At 37.9% G+C, this 17,215-nt stretch overlaps 1 protein-coding gene across 7 annotated transcripts in view; it reads right to left on the reverse strand.

Moving 5' to 3' along the window:
- Nucleotides 1-1,295: 1,295 nt before the first annotated feature.
- Nucleotides 1,296-17,215, reverse strand: part of LOC130926719 (FERM, ARHGEF and pleckstrin domain-containing protein 1-like) — a 105,954-nt gene continuing 90,034 nt past the window's right edge. For 2 of the 7 annotated variants that reach the window (XM_057851825.1, XM_057851826.1), the window contains exons 19-27: nucleotides 16,581-16,711; nucleotides 16,407-16,475; nucleotides 15,250-15,339; nucleotides 14,904-14,986; nucleotides 14,707-14,819; nucleotides 11,717-11,952; nucleotides 5,734-5,841; nucleotides 4,874-5,025; nucleotides 1,296-2,310 (exon numbers count right to left, since the gene is read on the reverse strand). In XM_057851825.1, the coding sequence (XP_057707808.1) occupies nucleotides 2,229-2,310; nucleotides 4,874-5,025; nucleotides 5,734-5,841; nucleotides 11,717-11,952; nucleotides 14,707-14,819; nucleotides 14,904-14,986; nucleotides 15,250-15,339; nucleotides 16,407-16,475; nucleotides 16,581-16,711 (1,064 nt within the window). In that variant the 3' untranslated portion in view covers nucleotides 1,296-2,228. Of the gene's footprint in view, nucleotides 2,311-4,873; nucleotides 5,026-5,733; nucleotides 5,842-7,985; nucleotides 8,114-11,716; nucleotides 11,953-14,706; nucleotides 14,820-14,903; nucleotides 14,987-15,249; nucleotides 15,340-16,406; nucleotides 16,476-16,580; nucleotides 16,712-17,215 lie in introns of those variants that run through there. The other 5 variants (XM_057851829.1, XM_057851824.1, XM_057851828.1 and 2 more) reach the window with 5 other exon arrangements.

The following is a 17,215-nucleotide window of genomic DNA, read 5'->3' on the forward strand; positions in this document are numbered from 1 at the left end:
TACTGATAGTAGCCTTTGTTACTGTGGTCCCAGCTCTCTTGAGGTCATTCACTAGGTCCCCCCGTGTGGTTCTGGGATTTTTGCTCACCGTTCTTGTTATCATTTTGACGCCACGGGGTGAGATCTTGCATGGAGCCCCAGATGGAGGGAGATTATCAGTGGCATTGTATGTCTTCCATTTTCTAATAATTGCTCCCACAGTTGATTTCTTTACACCAAGTGTTTTACCTATTGCAGATTCAGTCTTCCCCAGCCTGGTGCAGGTCTACAATTTTGTCTCTGGTATCCTTTGACAGCTCTTTGGTCTTGGCCATAGTGGAGTTTGGAGTGTGACTGACTGACTGAGGTTGTGGACAGGTGTCTTTTATGCGGATAATGAGTTAAAACACGTGCCATTATTACAGGTAACGAGTGGAGCCTCATTAGACCTCGTTAGATGAAGTTAGACCTCTTTGATAGCCAGAAATCTTGCTTGTTTGTAGGTGACCAAATAATTCGTTTCCACTCTAATTTGGAAATAAATTCTTTAAAAATCAAACAATGTTATTTTCTGTTTTTTCCCCCACATTCTGTCTCTCATGGTTGAGGTTTACCCATGTTGTCAATTACAGGCCTCTCTAATCTTTTCAAGTAGGAGAACTTGCACAATTGGTGGTTGACTAAATACTTATTTGCCCCACTGTATAAGGTTGCTTAAAGGTTGGTGGGGACAATTTGAGCATCCTGAAAAGTAGTGTTATGTCCCTACCGTCCCTATGCAAACCCTTGCCACAGACCCAAATTTTAAAAGAGGAAACAAATCCAGGGAGATTTCGACAAAAAATTACATAATTTTAAATCCATTCAGCAGCTGTGTTTTAGGGGGAAAAAAATCCTTATCATACATGTACTATAATATGTACGTTTTTTAAATAACAGAGTAACTTGCTCAATAAAGGGTTAACGTCACGGTGAAAATTACAAAACAGGATTAAACTTCTTAATTATCTTTATTGTATATTCATATTGTGTTTTGAATATTTTTGATTAATGATTACCTACAGCAATTTTAACTGACTCATGAATATATTTGGTAGATTGTTTTATCTATTAGAGTCAAGCGGAACATGCGCAGCAGAGTTCAGTAGAAAACCGTATATGGATAAATAACGCACATTATTACTAGTTACAGTAATTCACTCACTGTCGAAGCGTTCTAAATATTGCTGCAATTACTTGATACATACTGACACCTACAGGTCAAAATTGGAAGAACACAGACAACTGTAAGAGTCATGAGTATAGTACACTATATATACTTATATTTATAAGGCACTGTTTGCATCAAACCTATGCAGAACAGAACGTTTGCATTTCATATTTTAACACAAAACATCGCCAAGCCCATTTAAAGATATTTGGACTCATAAAATGATCTGATCTTCAAAGGTCAGAGACCATCTGGTTAAATAAGAAGCAGAGACAATCTTAATTGAACGTTTCTATTCAGTTATCATCATCATATTTGGAGCTTTCTATTACATAGCTTTGTAACACTTTGCAATGGTTGAGATCATTTGACTGAAAATGAAAGTAAAAAGGAAACGTAACAATTTTGTTTTTAAAAAGCACTATTACTGACAGTTGCTTCTTTGGCTCACTACTGTTACGCAAGCCTCTGGTTGCCAGTTTTTTGAAATTACAACACATTATTTTACAGTGTAATCATTCTTTTTAATAGTAAAACAAACCAGGCCAGGTGCACAGCATGGCGTTTTAAAGGGTGGACTGTTTAAAATTGACTTGAATTTCATGGTGTACCGTAAAGGAAACATTCTTCTAAAGTTTAAGAAGAAAAAAAAAATAGAAAGTCCATGAGTTTGTTTGGCACCATTATAATTGTTTGGCACCACATGTGAAATTTCCTGCAAAGTGAATAACAAAAAGCCATCAAATAGAGTATACAGACATGTTTCTACTTGAAGCGGAAGGGGCGGGGGACACATTGAGGAATAGGAAGTACAGTAGGTGCGATTATTAGAAAACAGTATAAAATGACATCTTGTATAAAGGTTTCAGAGTTGAGTTGTAAAAATGACAGAAGAAGAAACGCAGCCTCTGATGCAGTCGAAACCAGCGGACATGTCACCATTAGAACAGTAAAAAAAAAAAAAAAAAAAGCACCAACATGTGCATGGACACGCGGACTAATATCCAGCATGTGTGAGGAGAGAACAGGAGAGTCCGACTCAATGTGCGTGTGACTCCTTGTTGTTCTGCACCCGTGCGCGACTGTATGGAGCTGTTGCACTGCGGATCACCTCCATCCACCTGAGATCAAGAAAAAAAATAACACTCATGTCACTCTGATGACATTGACAACTGATAACACAGAAATAACATTGATTTTAGGCAGTGTTGCGTGTTACTTGTAATAAAACTACTTTTTCCAGCAATGAGTAGAGTAAGGCAACACTCCTTTGAAAATAGTAATAATTACAGTGGGGCAAATAAATATTTAGTCAACCACCAATTGTGCAAGTTCTCCTGCGTGAAAAGATTAGAGAGGCCTGTAATTGTCAACATGGGTAAACCTCAACCATGAGAGACAGAATGTGGAGAAAAAACAGAAAATCATATTGTTTGATTTTTAAAGAATTGATTTCCAAATTAGAGTGGAAAATAAGTATTTGGTCACCTACAAACAAGCAAGATTTCTGGCTGTCAAAGAGGTCTAACTTCTTCTAATGAGGTCTAACTTGGCTCCACTTGATACCTGTATTAATGGCACGTGTTTTAACTCATTAGCGGTATAAAAGACAACTGTCCACAAACTCAGTCAGTCACACTCCAAACTCCACTATGGCCAAGACCAAAGAGCTGTCGAAGGACACCAGAGACAAAATTGTAGACCTGCACATGGCTGGGAAGACTGAATCTGCAATAGGTAAAACGCTTGGTGTAAAGAAATCAACTGTGGGAGCAATTATTAGAAAATGGAAGACATACAAGACCACTGATAATCTCCCTCGATATGGGGCTCCATGCAAGATCTCACCCTGTGGCATCAAAATAATAACAAGAACGGTGAGCAAAAATCTCAGAACCACACGGGGGGGCCTAGTGAATGAATCCTGCACTGCCAGACGTGTCCCCCTGCTGAAGAAAATACACGTCCAGGCCCATCTGCGGTTCGCTAGAGAGCATTTGAATGATCCAGAAGAGGACTGGGAGAATGTGTTATGGTCAGATGAAACCAAAATAGAACTTTTTGGTAGAAACACAGGTTCTCGTGTTTGGAGGAGAAAGAATACTGAATTGCATCCGAAGAACACCATACCAACTGTGAAGCATGGGGTGGAAACATCATGCCTTGGGGCTGTTTTTCTGCAAAGGTACCAGGACGACTGATCTGTGTAAAGGAAAGAATGAATAGGGCCATGTATCGAGAGATTTTGAGTGAAAATCTCCTTCCATCAGCAAGGGCATTGAAGATGAGACGTGGGTGGGTCTTTCAGCATGACAATGATCCCAAACACACAGCCAGGGCAACAAAGGAGTGGCTTCGTAAGAAGCATTTCAAGGTCCTAGAGTGGAGGGAGTTGAAAGTCCGTGTTGCCCAATGACAGCCCCAAAACATCACTGCTCTAGAAGAGATCTGCATGGAGGAATGGGCCAAAATACCAGCAACAGTGTGTGAAAAGCTTGTGAAGAGTTACAGAAAACGTTTGGCCTCCGTTATTGCCAACAAAGCATACATAACAAAGTATTGAGATGAACTTTTGGTATTGACCAAATACTTATTTTCCACCATGATTTGCAAATAAATTCTTTAAAAAACAAACAATGTGATTTTCTGTTGGTTTTTTTTCACATTCTGTCTCTCATGGTTGAGGTTTACCCATGTTGACAATTACAGGCCTCTCTAATATTTTCAAGTGACTTGCACAATTAGTGGTTGACTAAATACTTATTTGTAATATATTACTTTTTTGAGCAAGTAACCCCAACAGCAGCGTTGTTAATAACGGCGTTACAATATAACGGCATTACTAACGGCGTTATTTTTTTCAGTAGTGGGTAATCTAATTAATTACTTTTCTCATCTTGGCAACGCCGTTACCGTTACTGAGGACGGAAAGGCATGCGTTACTATATTGGTCGAAAAGTCTGAGGGAGATGGACTCACCGAGACGACAGAGCAGAGCAGGAGCGGGGAGGAGGCAAGAAAGTTGTGACGCCAAGCAAACGCGATGCTAGGTAGCTCCAATAATACATGTTGTAGCCGACAGCCGGACAAACTACGCCCGCATGTTATGGTAGATATGGTAGTCTTGGTAGATATCCCATATACTGTATATAGATATAACTAGATGCAAAATGACAGCCGCCATCTTAAAGCAGTAGGCTTTTTAGGACGGCTCTGTTGTAGAGAACCTTCCTCGCGAACCTAAGTAACTTTTTATCTAAAATACTTCTAAATCGGCAAAATATTGACTTGAATCTATCTTTAAATGATGAAACAGTTTTAAAACTTTCATATGTCGAAAGTAGAGAGAAGGGAACTAATGCAATAATGGGAGCAATTTTAACAACTTTTAACAGTTGATTCAGGGTAAAGGGTAAATTAGGGTAAAGAATTGGGCTCGGGCCAATTGTACCAAAAACCTCCACAAAAAACTTCACATAGTGTGGCCAATGTTTTTTTTTTTTTTTTTTTTGAGGAAAAAAAAAAAAAAGTAATTATCACCAATTACTTTGCCAAGTAACTGATTACTCTTACATTCAGGTAATTGAGTTAGTAACGCTTTTTGGGAGAAGTAATTTGTAACTATAATTAATTACTTTTTTTCAGTAAGATTAACAACACTGCCCAACAGTGAGTGTAGTTTACCTTTCAAAGGTGTATTCACTCTCTGACCGGAAGTAGTAGACATGGGACTTGAAATGCAGTTTGAAAACATAGTCCTTGTGGATGTTCTCTGACTCTGAGGGAATGGTGACAGAGTAGCCCAGCAGAGGAAGGCTGGCCAGAGGGTAATCATCCTGAAACAAGCAACACCTCATTAAAATACATAAATATTTTATGCATTTAAAAATAAAAGTTTTTAAAACATGTTTTAGGTCATTTATGCGCAGGGCATTTTAAATGTAGCATTTCACGCAAAAAACATTTTGTTCATTGTTCATTTCAACAGTATGATTTTGTATCTGAAGGTAAATGTGCTATTCAAAGCCATACATTCATAGACAGTTTTATCTCTCCCTTTAAAAAAACAACAACTGGCAAAACGTTTTCCTGTTCTTACATAAATCTTTCAAGAACACATCAAATGTTGCTTATAAAAAGGTTGCTAAAGGGGGCCAACTGGAACCACAAGGAGCCAACACCAGTTGATGTTTTTTGTTTCCTCAGAAGGTGCCAGTGCAGCACAGAGTTAAATAATGTGACATCCTTTTTCGGTAAAACAGGACTTGATTTTTTTTTTTGTTTCGAAAAAGAAGTGGTGTGGTTTTAAAAACAATTTCAACTGCTTATTCTTCTATTTCTACGTGTTAACGTCTACAATACAACACTTTTTGAAAATGTTGTGAATAACAGTGACTGAGGTCAACTGTCTAAAAAGCATCGAACCTGTCGAGCAAAGGTGCAGTGCTTTCAAGCACGATAAGGGAGGAGAGCGATCAACATTTTGGTTGACGAATGATTAAGTCAAGGGTGTAGCAATCGTATGGAGGGGAACAGGTCATCACCTGGTGGGACTTGTAGAAAAACAGACTGAAGTTGGTGAAGACCACCCAAAGCTTCTGCCAGCCATTGCTATTCTTGAACTTCCGTAGTAGATTTCCCGATAGCTGGTTCTAGGAATAAGAGCAAATATAAGCATCAATTTTTATATTTTATTGTCAACCTTCAAGAATAAACAACTCCATCCGTTAGACAACTAAAGAGCGGCATTTTAATATCTATCTTTTTAATAATAATGAAAAGATTTATGGGTATGCATATCCCTTCGACAAAATAATACATTTAGATTGAATTACACTTAACCAACACTTTATTAGGTACACCTTCACAATCCAATAAGAGAGAAAGCAAGAGCTTTATACAAAAATAAACATAATGCTCGGTTTAAATGGACATTGTCAAGGCAGTGCCAGTGAAAACGGCATATTAAAAAAACACGAGTGGCACAGCTTCTATTGCGGTAGTTACAGTATGAACTTGTCACTAATATTGGCTTAATAGATGGTAGTCGTTAGCGTTAGGCTGAACATGGAATTATTAGTTTTGTAGGCTTAGTTTAAAAGTGAAAGTTCAGAGTGTGACTATAAACAGTAGGTACAGATAAGTGAATTGTGTTGAATTAACTGCTGGATACAGTGCTCATATCTAGTAAAATCAAATAAAAGAACAAAAAGCATTAGCTTTTATAGCGCTTATGATTAGCTAAATAAGAGAAACTAATAATATACTTGTGGCATCTCAAATAAATTGCTCTCAAAAGGCATATACGTATAGTGAGGAGCAGAAGTATTTGCACCCCTCGTTATTTTAAAAGCTCACCCACTAAGAAAATAGGTAGAGGTCTGAAATTTATATCATTGATGCATTTCCACTTATAGACATAATCAAAAAACAATCCAGAACTTATTTGTAATTTACTGGGGTTCATAAGTATTTGTACCCTTGAGAAAATCAGTGCTAATATTTAGTGCAGAAGCCTTTGTTTGCAATTACAGACGTCAGATGCTTTCTGTAGTTCTTCACCAGGATTTCACATATGGAAACAGGGATTTTGGTCCTTCCCTCCACATAAATCGTCTCAATACATTTCACCATTCATCCTCTGCTTCATACAGTACAGTCTTCCTGTCCTCTTTGCCGAAAAACAGCCCCAAAGCATGAGGTTTCCACCCCCATACTTCACAATGGGGATGGTGTTCTTGGGATTGACCTTGTCCTTCTTTTTCCTCCACACACAAAAACTTATACTTTGGCCTCACCTGACCACATGACTTTCTTCCATGACCCCGCTGAGTCATTCAGATGTTCCCTGGCAAATTTCAGACTGGCCTTTATATGTACTGGCTTAAAAGCAGAACCTTCTGAGTAATGCATGATTTTAAACCATTCCACCGTAGTGTTCTACTGACAGTAGCCTTTCAAACTGCATCCAGCTCCTGCCGTGTAAGTCTAGGCTGAGCCCTGACTTTTCTTATCATGAGTGATGCCCCACGAGGAGTGATTTTACATGGAGCCCCAGTCCGACCTACATTATCAGTCATGTTTAGCCCTTTCCATTGTCTAACTATTGCTGCAACTGTTGATTTATTCTCACCAAGCTGCTTTCCAATTGTCCCATAGCCTTTTCTAGCTTTGTGGAGCTCAACTATTTTTTCTCTGGTGTCTTTCGAAAGCTCTCTGGTCTTGCCCATGGTAGCAGTTGGATTATTACTCACTGTTGGGTGCACAGGTGACATATTGAGATCAAACAGGTGGAGGGTGGGTGGTTACTCATAGGGTAAAAGTGGACTTTTTTTTTTTTTTTTTTTTTATAAGGTAGACTTACAACTCTTTGAGTGTCATAGTTATTGCTGATTATCAGGAGTACAAATACTTATGAACCCCAGTAAATTACAAATAAATTATTTTAAAAAATCATACAATGTGATTTCTGGTTTTTTTTTTTTTAGATTATGCCTCTATGAGTGGAGATGCATCTCTGATAGAAATGTTTGACCTCTACCTATTTTGTAAGTGGGTGAACTTGCATAATCACAAGGGGTGCAAATACTTCTGCTCCTCACTGTATGAGTAGAATTTCAGGGTATGTGCACCATAAAGTCTACCAAAGGTAAAATTAAGGTCACCTGACATTAAAATACATTTTAGATTCATTCAAAAATGTCTCCCCAAAGCCGACTATGTCTTTATAAAAGTTGCTTGAGCTTGTGCAGGTGTGCCTAACATTGTGCCTGTGCTCTCTGCCTGGCTCTTTTACCTCCAAACTCCTTCGGGCTTCACTAAAGGAGAGGCTCTGTACTCGGTACCAGCAGATAACGCTCAGAGGCACCGGTCCCTGGCCACTGCGAGGCCCCACCTTATTCTCACTGACTGGACTAGGGCCCTCTAGCAGGTATAACGCACAGCCACGTGGGGGGGAAAGGAAGAGAAATGACAGACAGGGAGGGAGGACAGAAACACAGAGTAGGTGAAGCATAGGCATGCAGGCGCAAGGGTCAACAGCATGAAAGTCGACAACATCCAGGCAAGGCTGTGGAGAGTACGCTGTTATACAACGGGTATACGGCTGCGGGGCAACACATACTGTACATACACTAGCTCCCAAAACATGATCAGTTCTTGTAGTGAGCTGAGTGACTTTGTATTTGACCATAAGTGCAAATAGGGAGGAGTGCGGCAGTGAAGCTGGAGAGAAAAGGACAAATAAGGAAAGCCACATTTGTGAACATAAAAAGGGATTTCACATAGAGCACCGTGAACAACATCCTCATTTTTCTAGTGGAAGAGAAACCCTAAGGCCAATCAGCAATTGCTGCCCATCACAATCAATGGTTAAAGTTGATCCTGATTTGTGTTTGACAGTGTTGAAGTCAGCATACGACATAATTGAAAAGATATAGAAGATATAGAATTACAGTGTATCACAAAAGTGAGTACACCCCTCGCATTTCTGCAGATATTTAAGTATATCTTTTCATGGGACAACACTGACAAAATGACACTTTGACACAATGAAAAGTAGTCTGTCTGCAGCTTATATAATAGAGTTCATTTATTTTCCCCTCAAAATAACACAAAATATAGCCATTAATATCCAAACCCCTGGCAACAAAAGTGAGTACACCGCATGGGAACTACGTACATCCCTAAATGTCCAAATTGAGTACTGCTTGTCATTTTCCTTCCAAAATGTCATGTGACTCGTTACAGGAGTGCTGTCAGCATTGCTGCAGAGATTGAAGAGATGGGTTGTGGGATGTCATTCCCACCACCATGCTTGACTTTAGGCATGACACACTTATCTTTGTACTCCTCACCTGGTCACCGCCACACATGCTTGAGACCATCGGAACCAAACAAATTAATCTTCGTCTCATCAGACCATAGGACATGGTTCCAGAAATCCATGTGCTTTGTTGACATGTCTTCAGCAAACTGTTTGCGGGCTTTCTTGTGTACCATCTTTAGAAGAGGCTTCCTCCTGGGGTGACAGCCATGCACACCAATTTGAAGTAGAATACGGCGTATGGTCTGAGCACTAACAGGCTGACCCCCCACCTCTTCAATCTCTGCAGAAATGCTGACAGCACTCCTGTAACGAGTCACATGACATTTTGAAGGGAAAATGACGAGCAGTACTCAATTAGGACATTTAGGGATGTACGTAGTTCCCATGCGGTGTACTCACTTTTGTTGCCAGGGGTTTTGATATTAATGGCTATATTTTGAGTTATTTTGAGGGGAAAAAAAAAAGAACTCTATTTTATAAGCTGCACACAGACTACTTTTCATTACATCAAAGTGTCATTTTGTCAGTGTTGTCCCATGAAAAGATATACTTAAATATCTGCAGAAATGCGAGGGGTGTACTCACTTTTGTGATACACTGTATCAGATGGAACTTTTAGAGAGTAAACCAGGAGTAACCAAAGTATAGCTCATTTCCATTTTATAATTTGGTCCATTGTATATTTACTTTAACCAGAGTCCTTTAATAATTGTTCTATTGAGTTAGCTGTTCCTCCTTGGTTTATTAAAATGTGTTTGTTTTATGTGCATTTTAAAGGATTGATTACTTTACTGTGAACGATAAAAAAAATTTTTTTAAATGTAATAATGTAACAAATTTAAATGGAACCACGGACAGAAAGAGTTGTTCTTAAAAGATAAATGTTAGCGTGAGTTATAATAATTTGATGTTCAGTCCCCTCTTTAATGTTTTCGTTTTTATAAAAGGTGAAAAATTAGTTGAAGTAGTAGGTCGCCATTATTGTTAGCGACTCAATGCTCTCTGGGCGGCGACGTCACTAGGCAGCACTGCCGTACTTCCACAGTGTCTCTCGTAAGCTACATAAACATGTCGTCGGTTCTGCCCTTCCAATTTGAACCCGAGCAAAAAAGTGATGAGCAGGACAGCACTGTCGGTATTTCACAAAACGAGCAGCAAAAGTAATTAAATGGATGTCTCCAGTGGGATTTTAACCTGCATTTCCCGTGCGACGGACAAGCGTGTGGACCACAGGACTATACTTCTGCGTGACGTTTGAGTCATGATTTTCCTTATAAAGCATTCGCAACCCACATGCGTTGTTTGTCTGTGCAGTAAAACCTGAAAGGAAAACGCAACTGACAAGAAAGAACGGCTGGCTTTACCACGGAATTAAAAATGCGGCTCACTTCAGACAGCAAGCAGACAACAATAACGTAGGAAATGCGTAAAAGTGTTTATTGAACACACAAAAAAACACGCGATCGTGAAAAGGGTCCATGACAGTAAGTCGGGATCAAATTTTTTTAAAAAATCTGAGGGAAAACCGCAGTGAAAGGCAGACAAAGAGAAAAAAAAACAAGGCAATGATGTAACTAACAACGAACGGATATACAAACTGTCAAATAGCAGAAAGTCTATCTCGGCAGGCCGCTTAGGATCGGTTTAAAGACACTGCTGATGAACTAGAATTGAATCCAGGTACGACGTTGGGAACTCATCAATCTGACCAATAGCAGAATGTGACAAAATCATGCCAGTCGTCATACTAGCTTGGCTTGCTAGCTAGCACAGCTATTCTCCCAGTCAAGGCCAACCGCGTCATCAGCCCCAGCGTGCATTGCGTGCGAAAAACATGGCGCCCTCCGTAGGTCAAAACATGTATTTAATATTCTAGATTTATACATCAATGGCAATAATATACTGTATGTGTTTCTAATAACATATTTTAGTATAAGAGTGTATTGTAGCTTATTAGAGCCTACAGGTCTTTAAGTCCGCGGATCCCTTTAAATGTACCGTATTTGTATTCATTTTAGTTCAATTTAATCATTTATTCAATTAAAAACGAGAATGGCATTTGGTATTATTATTGTTGTTTAAACTCATTAACAAATTGAATTTATGATTACGTAATATTATTAACTCACATTTAATTTTTGAGCACAAATGTCTGCCTATCCTTCTTTGAACTACTCACTAATTGAATAACGGTTTAGATGGTCTGTTCATATAGAATAGAAACTTGTCCACATCATGTGCAGTCTGTGTTGTTGATTTATTTTTGTTTTGACTCTGACTACATTTTTAAAGGCTGTTTATAATTCTAAGCGAATTCTTAAAAAGTATATCTTTAACCAGAATCATTTAATTTAGACACTAATATTAAAAACAACATTTATAATTCAATGCAGCAGTCTGAGGCCATCACTGTCCTATACTCTACCTCATGTTAAATAATAAAAACATTCTTTTTTGGCACTTTTGTTAATAATATATTTTAAGTGTAACTACTTTCTGTCAAAAAGTAGAGATTGTTGTTTGGCTGTATCCCCCCAAAATAACCTTATTTTTAAAAACTGACTGATGTATGAGGATATTGTTCGCACTGGAAAATGCCTGCGTGACTCAACAGATGTGAAACACTGAGCGACATAGTTAAGCGAGGCGGGGGCGAGAGAGGAAGGGAGTTATCTTGAAGCTCGACGTTGGTCCGGTACCTCCACAGCTATGCTAAAATCCACCATGGCCACACTGGTGTTCCTGTGCCAGCACACGTGCACCATGGTGTTACCACGGTGAGGGGCGGCCCTTTCCAAGGAGATGTGCGACGCAGTCGTGTCGTCTTCAGACTCCCCCTCTGCTGAGAATTCATCGGGGCATTCTGGGAAAGTCGGGAGGATGTTACTGCGAGACAGTCGAGTAGGACGAGGGGACGCGTTGGAAGGAACGGAAGCTAGAGTAGAGGTTGTTTAGTTATTGAAAAAAAAGACAAATTTTCTTCTTCGTGGTCATCACTGTGATCGAGGACAAACACTTGCAAGAAGGCTGAAGATGCTTTCAGCTGTCAAAATGTTAAGAAATATTAAAAAAATAATTGTTATGACATTTTGACAGTTTCACCATCTAATATAATTTGTATAATATTCCTTTATGTTTACTCTTCGCAAATTAGTGCTTCAACAACTAATCGATTAACTCGAATAATTCGATTAGAAAAAAGCGAATAAAATTTTGCTCCTTTGAGTGTTCGTTTAATTAAAGTGGCGTTGTACTGGTTTGTTTCGAAAGTGTTTGCATTCATTTTTATTGATTGGGTGGATAAACTTCTCTCTAGTGGCAATAGTGAATGTTACATAACTCATTTAACATGGCTGAATCCAGCTGCTCCCTGTTGAGACCACCATAAGTTTTTGTTTGAGCTAGCTATGTTTTTTTTTTAATGCATTCGTAATTTAATTTATAGGTATAGTTAGCCGTTTTTTTGTAGTAATATGTGTTTGAATTAGATTTGTTAAGCGCATTGTAAAAAAAAAAAAAAAATTCTTTTTTAAAAAAACATTTTATTAGCCTTTAAGCTAGCGAACTTTTGCTATGCAAGTTAGCCAATTGTTCTTTTGTTGTACTAAGATCCTCATTACTTTTTTTCTTTCTTTTTTTTTTAATACCATTTGAGGCTAAACTCAGGTATTTGAATTTTTTTATGTTCCTAATCCGATTACCCGACTATTCGAACTAACTAGCTCATAGAATAATCGACAACTAAAATAATCAATAGCTGCAGCCCTATTGCAAATGTAACATTTTAATAAAGGTCCAGAGGTATGTGTTAATAAAGCTTATTGATTTTCAGATGTGTATATATCAGCTTGGTAATCCTTCAAATTCAGTGGAACTTCTCAATTTAAAACACTTTGGTAACACCTCCATTCAAGATCATCATTAAATTCCTTTGCTGAGCATGTTAAAATGAACATTTTTGGACTGTTTAGACCTCTGTACTCATCACTGTGCTGTTTGCATTGACTTGAATTTAGGAAAAGCTGATTTGTATGTTGAACATTGGTGTGTAAAATACACTAAATTCTGTTAATATCAAGTTAGTCATAGTAGTGGACTGATTGATGGTTAAGATTTTGATTCACAGCATCTTATAGCAGATGGGGTACATTAGTTGGCTATAAACAACAAAGGTGCTGTTGACTCAGTCTAAAAAAATTCCAGTAGATGGCATTTTTTGCCATAGTTGAATTATGATATCAAGGAATATCTATTCCAGATAGCAAATATGTATGACAAATCTGTCAGTGTATACACACAAAATACAAATAAGTCCCGGGTTTCCCCATACACACAAAAGATTGTGGTGCATCTCCCCCCCCCCCCCCCCCCCCCCAAAAAAAAGCTGCCACGCAAATAAGATTTTTTCCCCCTTTTCTTTAAAGACACATTCTAAATTATAATTTGAATAATTTACCAATTGGCGCGAAGAGTCGGGAGAAAAATCCACAGAGAGGTATTTCATAGACTTCATAATTTATATTTAATTATATTATGAAGTCTATGAGTATTTCAAGTTAATGAATGTGATTCTGGTTTAAACCTGTGAAAACTATCTTAATATTGACATTGACAAGACGTTTTGGTTCTTTTTGGCGTGTATTTTACCCGAATCGTTGCGTCCTAGCAGAGGTTTTGTTCGTTGCTGATCAGTATTTTGTAGTACTTAGAAAAAATTTAAGTTGTCAATGGATGTTAACAGAAGGATTATTATTGTTGCGGTAATGTTGTGCATATTAGGGCCAACTAAAGAAAAAATAAAGAGATGTACTGTAAGTTGTACTATTGCTACGAGGAAAAACAATCGCAATATTAGATAAGGGTAATGTAGCTGTAATCAGCTACACATTTTATCGTAGCTTTATCGTAGCTGAGAGCTACGACGAGGCATTAGGATAAATCCTTCTATTGATTATAATTCGGTGTAAATGAGGCAAAATATTAAGGATTTCCTTATTTGTTAAACCGATTCTAAAACACAAAATGTTTCAATATTATATTCAATATTGTTGATTTTAACGGAGGCGGCAATGCGCTACGTAAAGTACGTGAGATACGTAGCTGTTTATTCAGCTACATTAGCCCTCGGTAATAATACGATTTTTATTCTCATACCATTAATTCAACATTCATTCTTGTTGTAATAGTTCGAATTTTTTTTCTCTTGCCTCATCTACATCAAATTATTATCCATATATGAATGATTTATGCTAATGCTTTGTCATAGCTCTCAGCTAAGGTACATGTATGTAAAGTGCGTAGCAATTTATAGCTACTTTACCCGGATGTAATATTACTTTTTTCCCACTCGTAGCAAATTTAATGTTTTAGTCATTTATATATTTTTTATTTGGCCTCAGTACTCCATCGTAAATGCAGACTGTCACGTTTCGAAATATTTCATTAGCCTGGCTAATGAAATATTTCAAATAGATCTTTGTTAAGGCTCTTATTGGAAAAAAATAAATTGTTAAAAAAAAAAAAAAAAAAAAAAAAGTCATTAGTCATGATATGAAGCAATTTCGCTGTCCGACTACAATGCACCCCACCACCACCACAGCTTCAAAAAATTCTAAGGGAAACCCTGAAGTCTGAGAAAAATATTGAGTTTTTGACCTGATAGTGGCGTGTGTTAAGTGTGTTAACTTACTGCTGTCAGTCAACGTGCAGCTCATTACGTCAGATGAAGGCCCGTTATTGTTTTTTGACAGTTCGACAGCCATGTCAATGTCCTCCATCCACTTTTCCATTTCTGACAAAGAACTGCAAGGAGGAATATACAAAAGACTCAAATATCCTGAATAAAGACAGTGCAGGCATGTGTGCTTTGACCACTTTTGACCTTACCTGGCTGCTACTACTACTGACTGCCGCTGGCTGACCAAAGTGAAGGCGTGAGGAACACCCCACTCATCTTCACTCTCTCTGATCTGGAAGGAGACACGCAGACATTAGAGGGTGGGTGGCGGTAAGTAGGACAGCGAAGACCAAAATAGGCGGAAAAGGAGAGATTGCGGGCGGAAGGATTAAACACGATGTGATTATCCTAGAAACACGAGTGTTTGTTTTGCAGTGTGTTTGTGTGTGTGTCTAACAGAGCTTCTATTCTGATGTTTGATGCTGCTTATGCCCGCTAACAACCAGCCAATGGTGGTCAATTGAACTACTTTGGCTCCAAACAAGAGCGACTCACTGTCATGCCATGAAGGGGTAGCTGTCCGTGAATTTTGAACTGATTGGTCGCCGTCATCCCTCGACTGCTGTACAAAATGACATCGTTGAACTATAACCACAGAGATGGAAAAATGTAAATGATTAATTGTAGCAAATTTCAAAGTTCAAAACAACACATGGCATGTTCATCAATATTGTAAAACTGTACAACTATCGAAATTACATTATCATACAATTATACACTAAAGTAAACATAAATATTTAATTTTAACAAGTATGGAGATTATTTTGTTCAAACACAACCAAAGGCATGAATAGCATTTAAAACAGTCTTGTTAGGAATGTTAAGATTTTGAGTAGAGTTGTCCGATAATGACTTTTTAACCGATAACCGATATCTTGATTCTGTCCAACTCCAAGAACCCGATATATACGGTCGTGCACTTAAGGTTATTGCTAATTGTATTGTGATGCCCCACTGGATGCTTTAATAATGATAAATGTAACAACTTCAAGGTTTTCCAAATAAAATAAACATTCTGTGAAAAATAAGACAACTTCAACTGAAGTTATAGAAAATAAATGTCCCATGTAAATAATAGAAATTGAAATGAGCCAAAATGTTGATAATTATGTAAAAGGAATCATTTGCAATTAGATCATGTTAACAGTAGTTACCCCAAAAAGCCACTAGGGGGCGACTAAAGCATTACAAATGCAGGCAATGCAGATGCATTTTGCTGGGTTTTTGCACAGATTTTTGTATTTTAATACTTTTAAGTTTTCTTAGTGACTATTTCTTTCTGGTAACACAGTAGTTACATGTAATGAGTTTAAAATTCATTATTTTTCCGTTATTTATTGTCCATTTAATTTTTGCACCATGAATGCAAATGGTCCGCTCACATGACAAATCACAAGCATTTTATTATACTGTATACTAGTAGACATTTAATGGTCAATCAGTAAAACTACTGTGCTAAACTGTGACCAGCCCTTGCACAAACACAGGCTTCTACAAGGTAATATGCATATTTGCCCAAAAGCAATACTATTTAAACCATTGACAATTTTAGCAGATATCATTTTAAAATGCTTTTGTTGGCCAATACTATCAGCCACCTGTTCATGTCGGACAACTCTAATTTTGATCTAATAAATATAGTAAGGTATTACCAAGAAAAACATTCGTTGCTGAAGGCCTTTTCCAGAGAGTTTGCTAAGGCAACCAAACCTGATGAACTCCTAAAAAAGAAAAAAAAATCAAATCAAAATCATTTTTAATCACGAGTCAAAAAAAATAAAGACAAAATATACAAAGTAAATGTAATCCCATGAACGTTTTCTTACCCGACCAGGAACAACCAGATTGTCCACACCAATCAGATCCTTCTTCAGCTCCAACAGCTTCTGAAAATTCTCCATCTTCACAATACTGGCCTGGAGTTGCTCCACCACCTCGGAGACGTCTGCCAGAGCAGCTGCACACCAACCAGGGGGAGCAACAGTCATTCAAAATTGTATTTTGACATGACTCATATACAGTGGGGCAAATAAGTATTTAGTCAATCACTAATTGTGCAAGTTCTCCCACTTGAAAATATTAGAGAGGCCTGTAATTGTCAACATGGGTAAAGCTCAACCCTGAGAGACAGAATGTGGAAAAAAAAAAAACAGAAAATCACCTTCTTTGATTTTTAAAGAATTTATTTGCAAATCATGGTGGAAAATAAGTATTTGGTCAATACCAAAAGTTAATCTCAATACTTTGTTATGTACCCTTTGTTGACAATAACAGAGGTCAAACGTTTTCTGTAACTCTTCACAAGCTTTTCACACACTGTTGCTGGTATTTTGGCCCATTCCTCCATGCAGATCTCCTCTAGAGCAGTGATGTTTTGGGGCTGTCATTGAGCAACATGGACTTTCAACTCCCTCCACAGATTTTCTATGGGGTTGAGATCTGGAAACTGGCTAGGCCACTC

This window comes from Corythoichthys intestinalis, chromosome 12, assembly GCF_030265065.1.
Source record: "Corythoichthys intestinalis isolate RoL2023-P3 chromosome 12, ASM3026506v1, whole genome shotgun sequence".
NCBI classification, from domain to species: Eukaryota; Metazoa; Chordata; class Actinopteri; order Syngnathiformes; family Syngnathidae; genus Corythoichthys; species Corythoichthys intestinalis.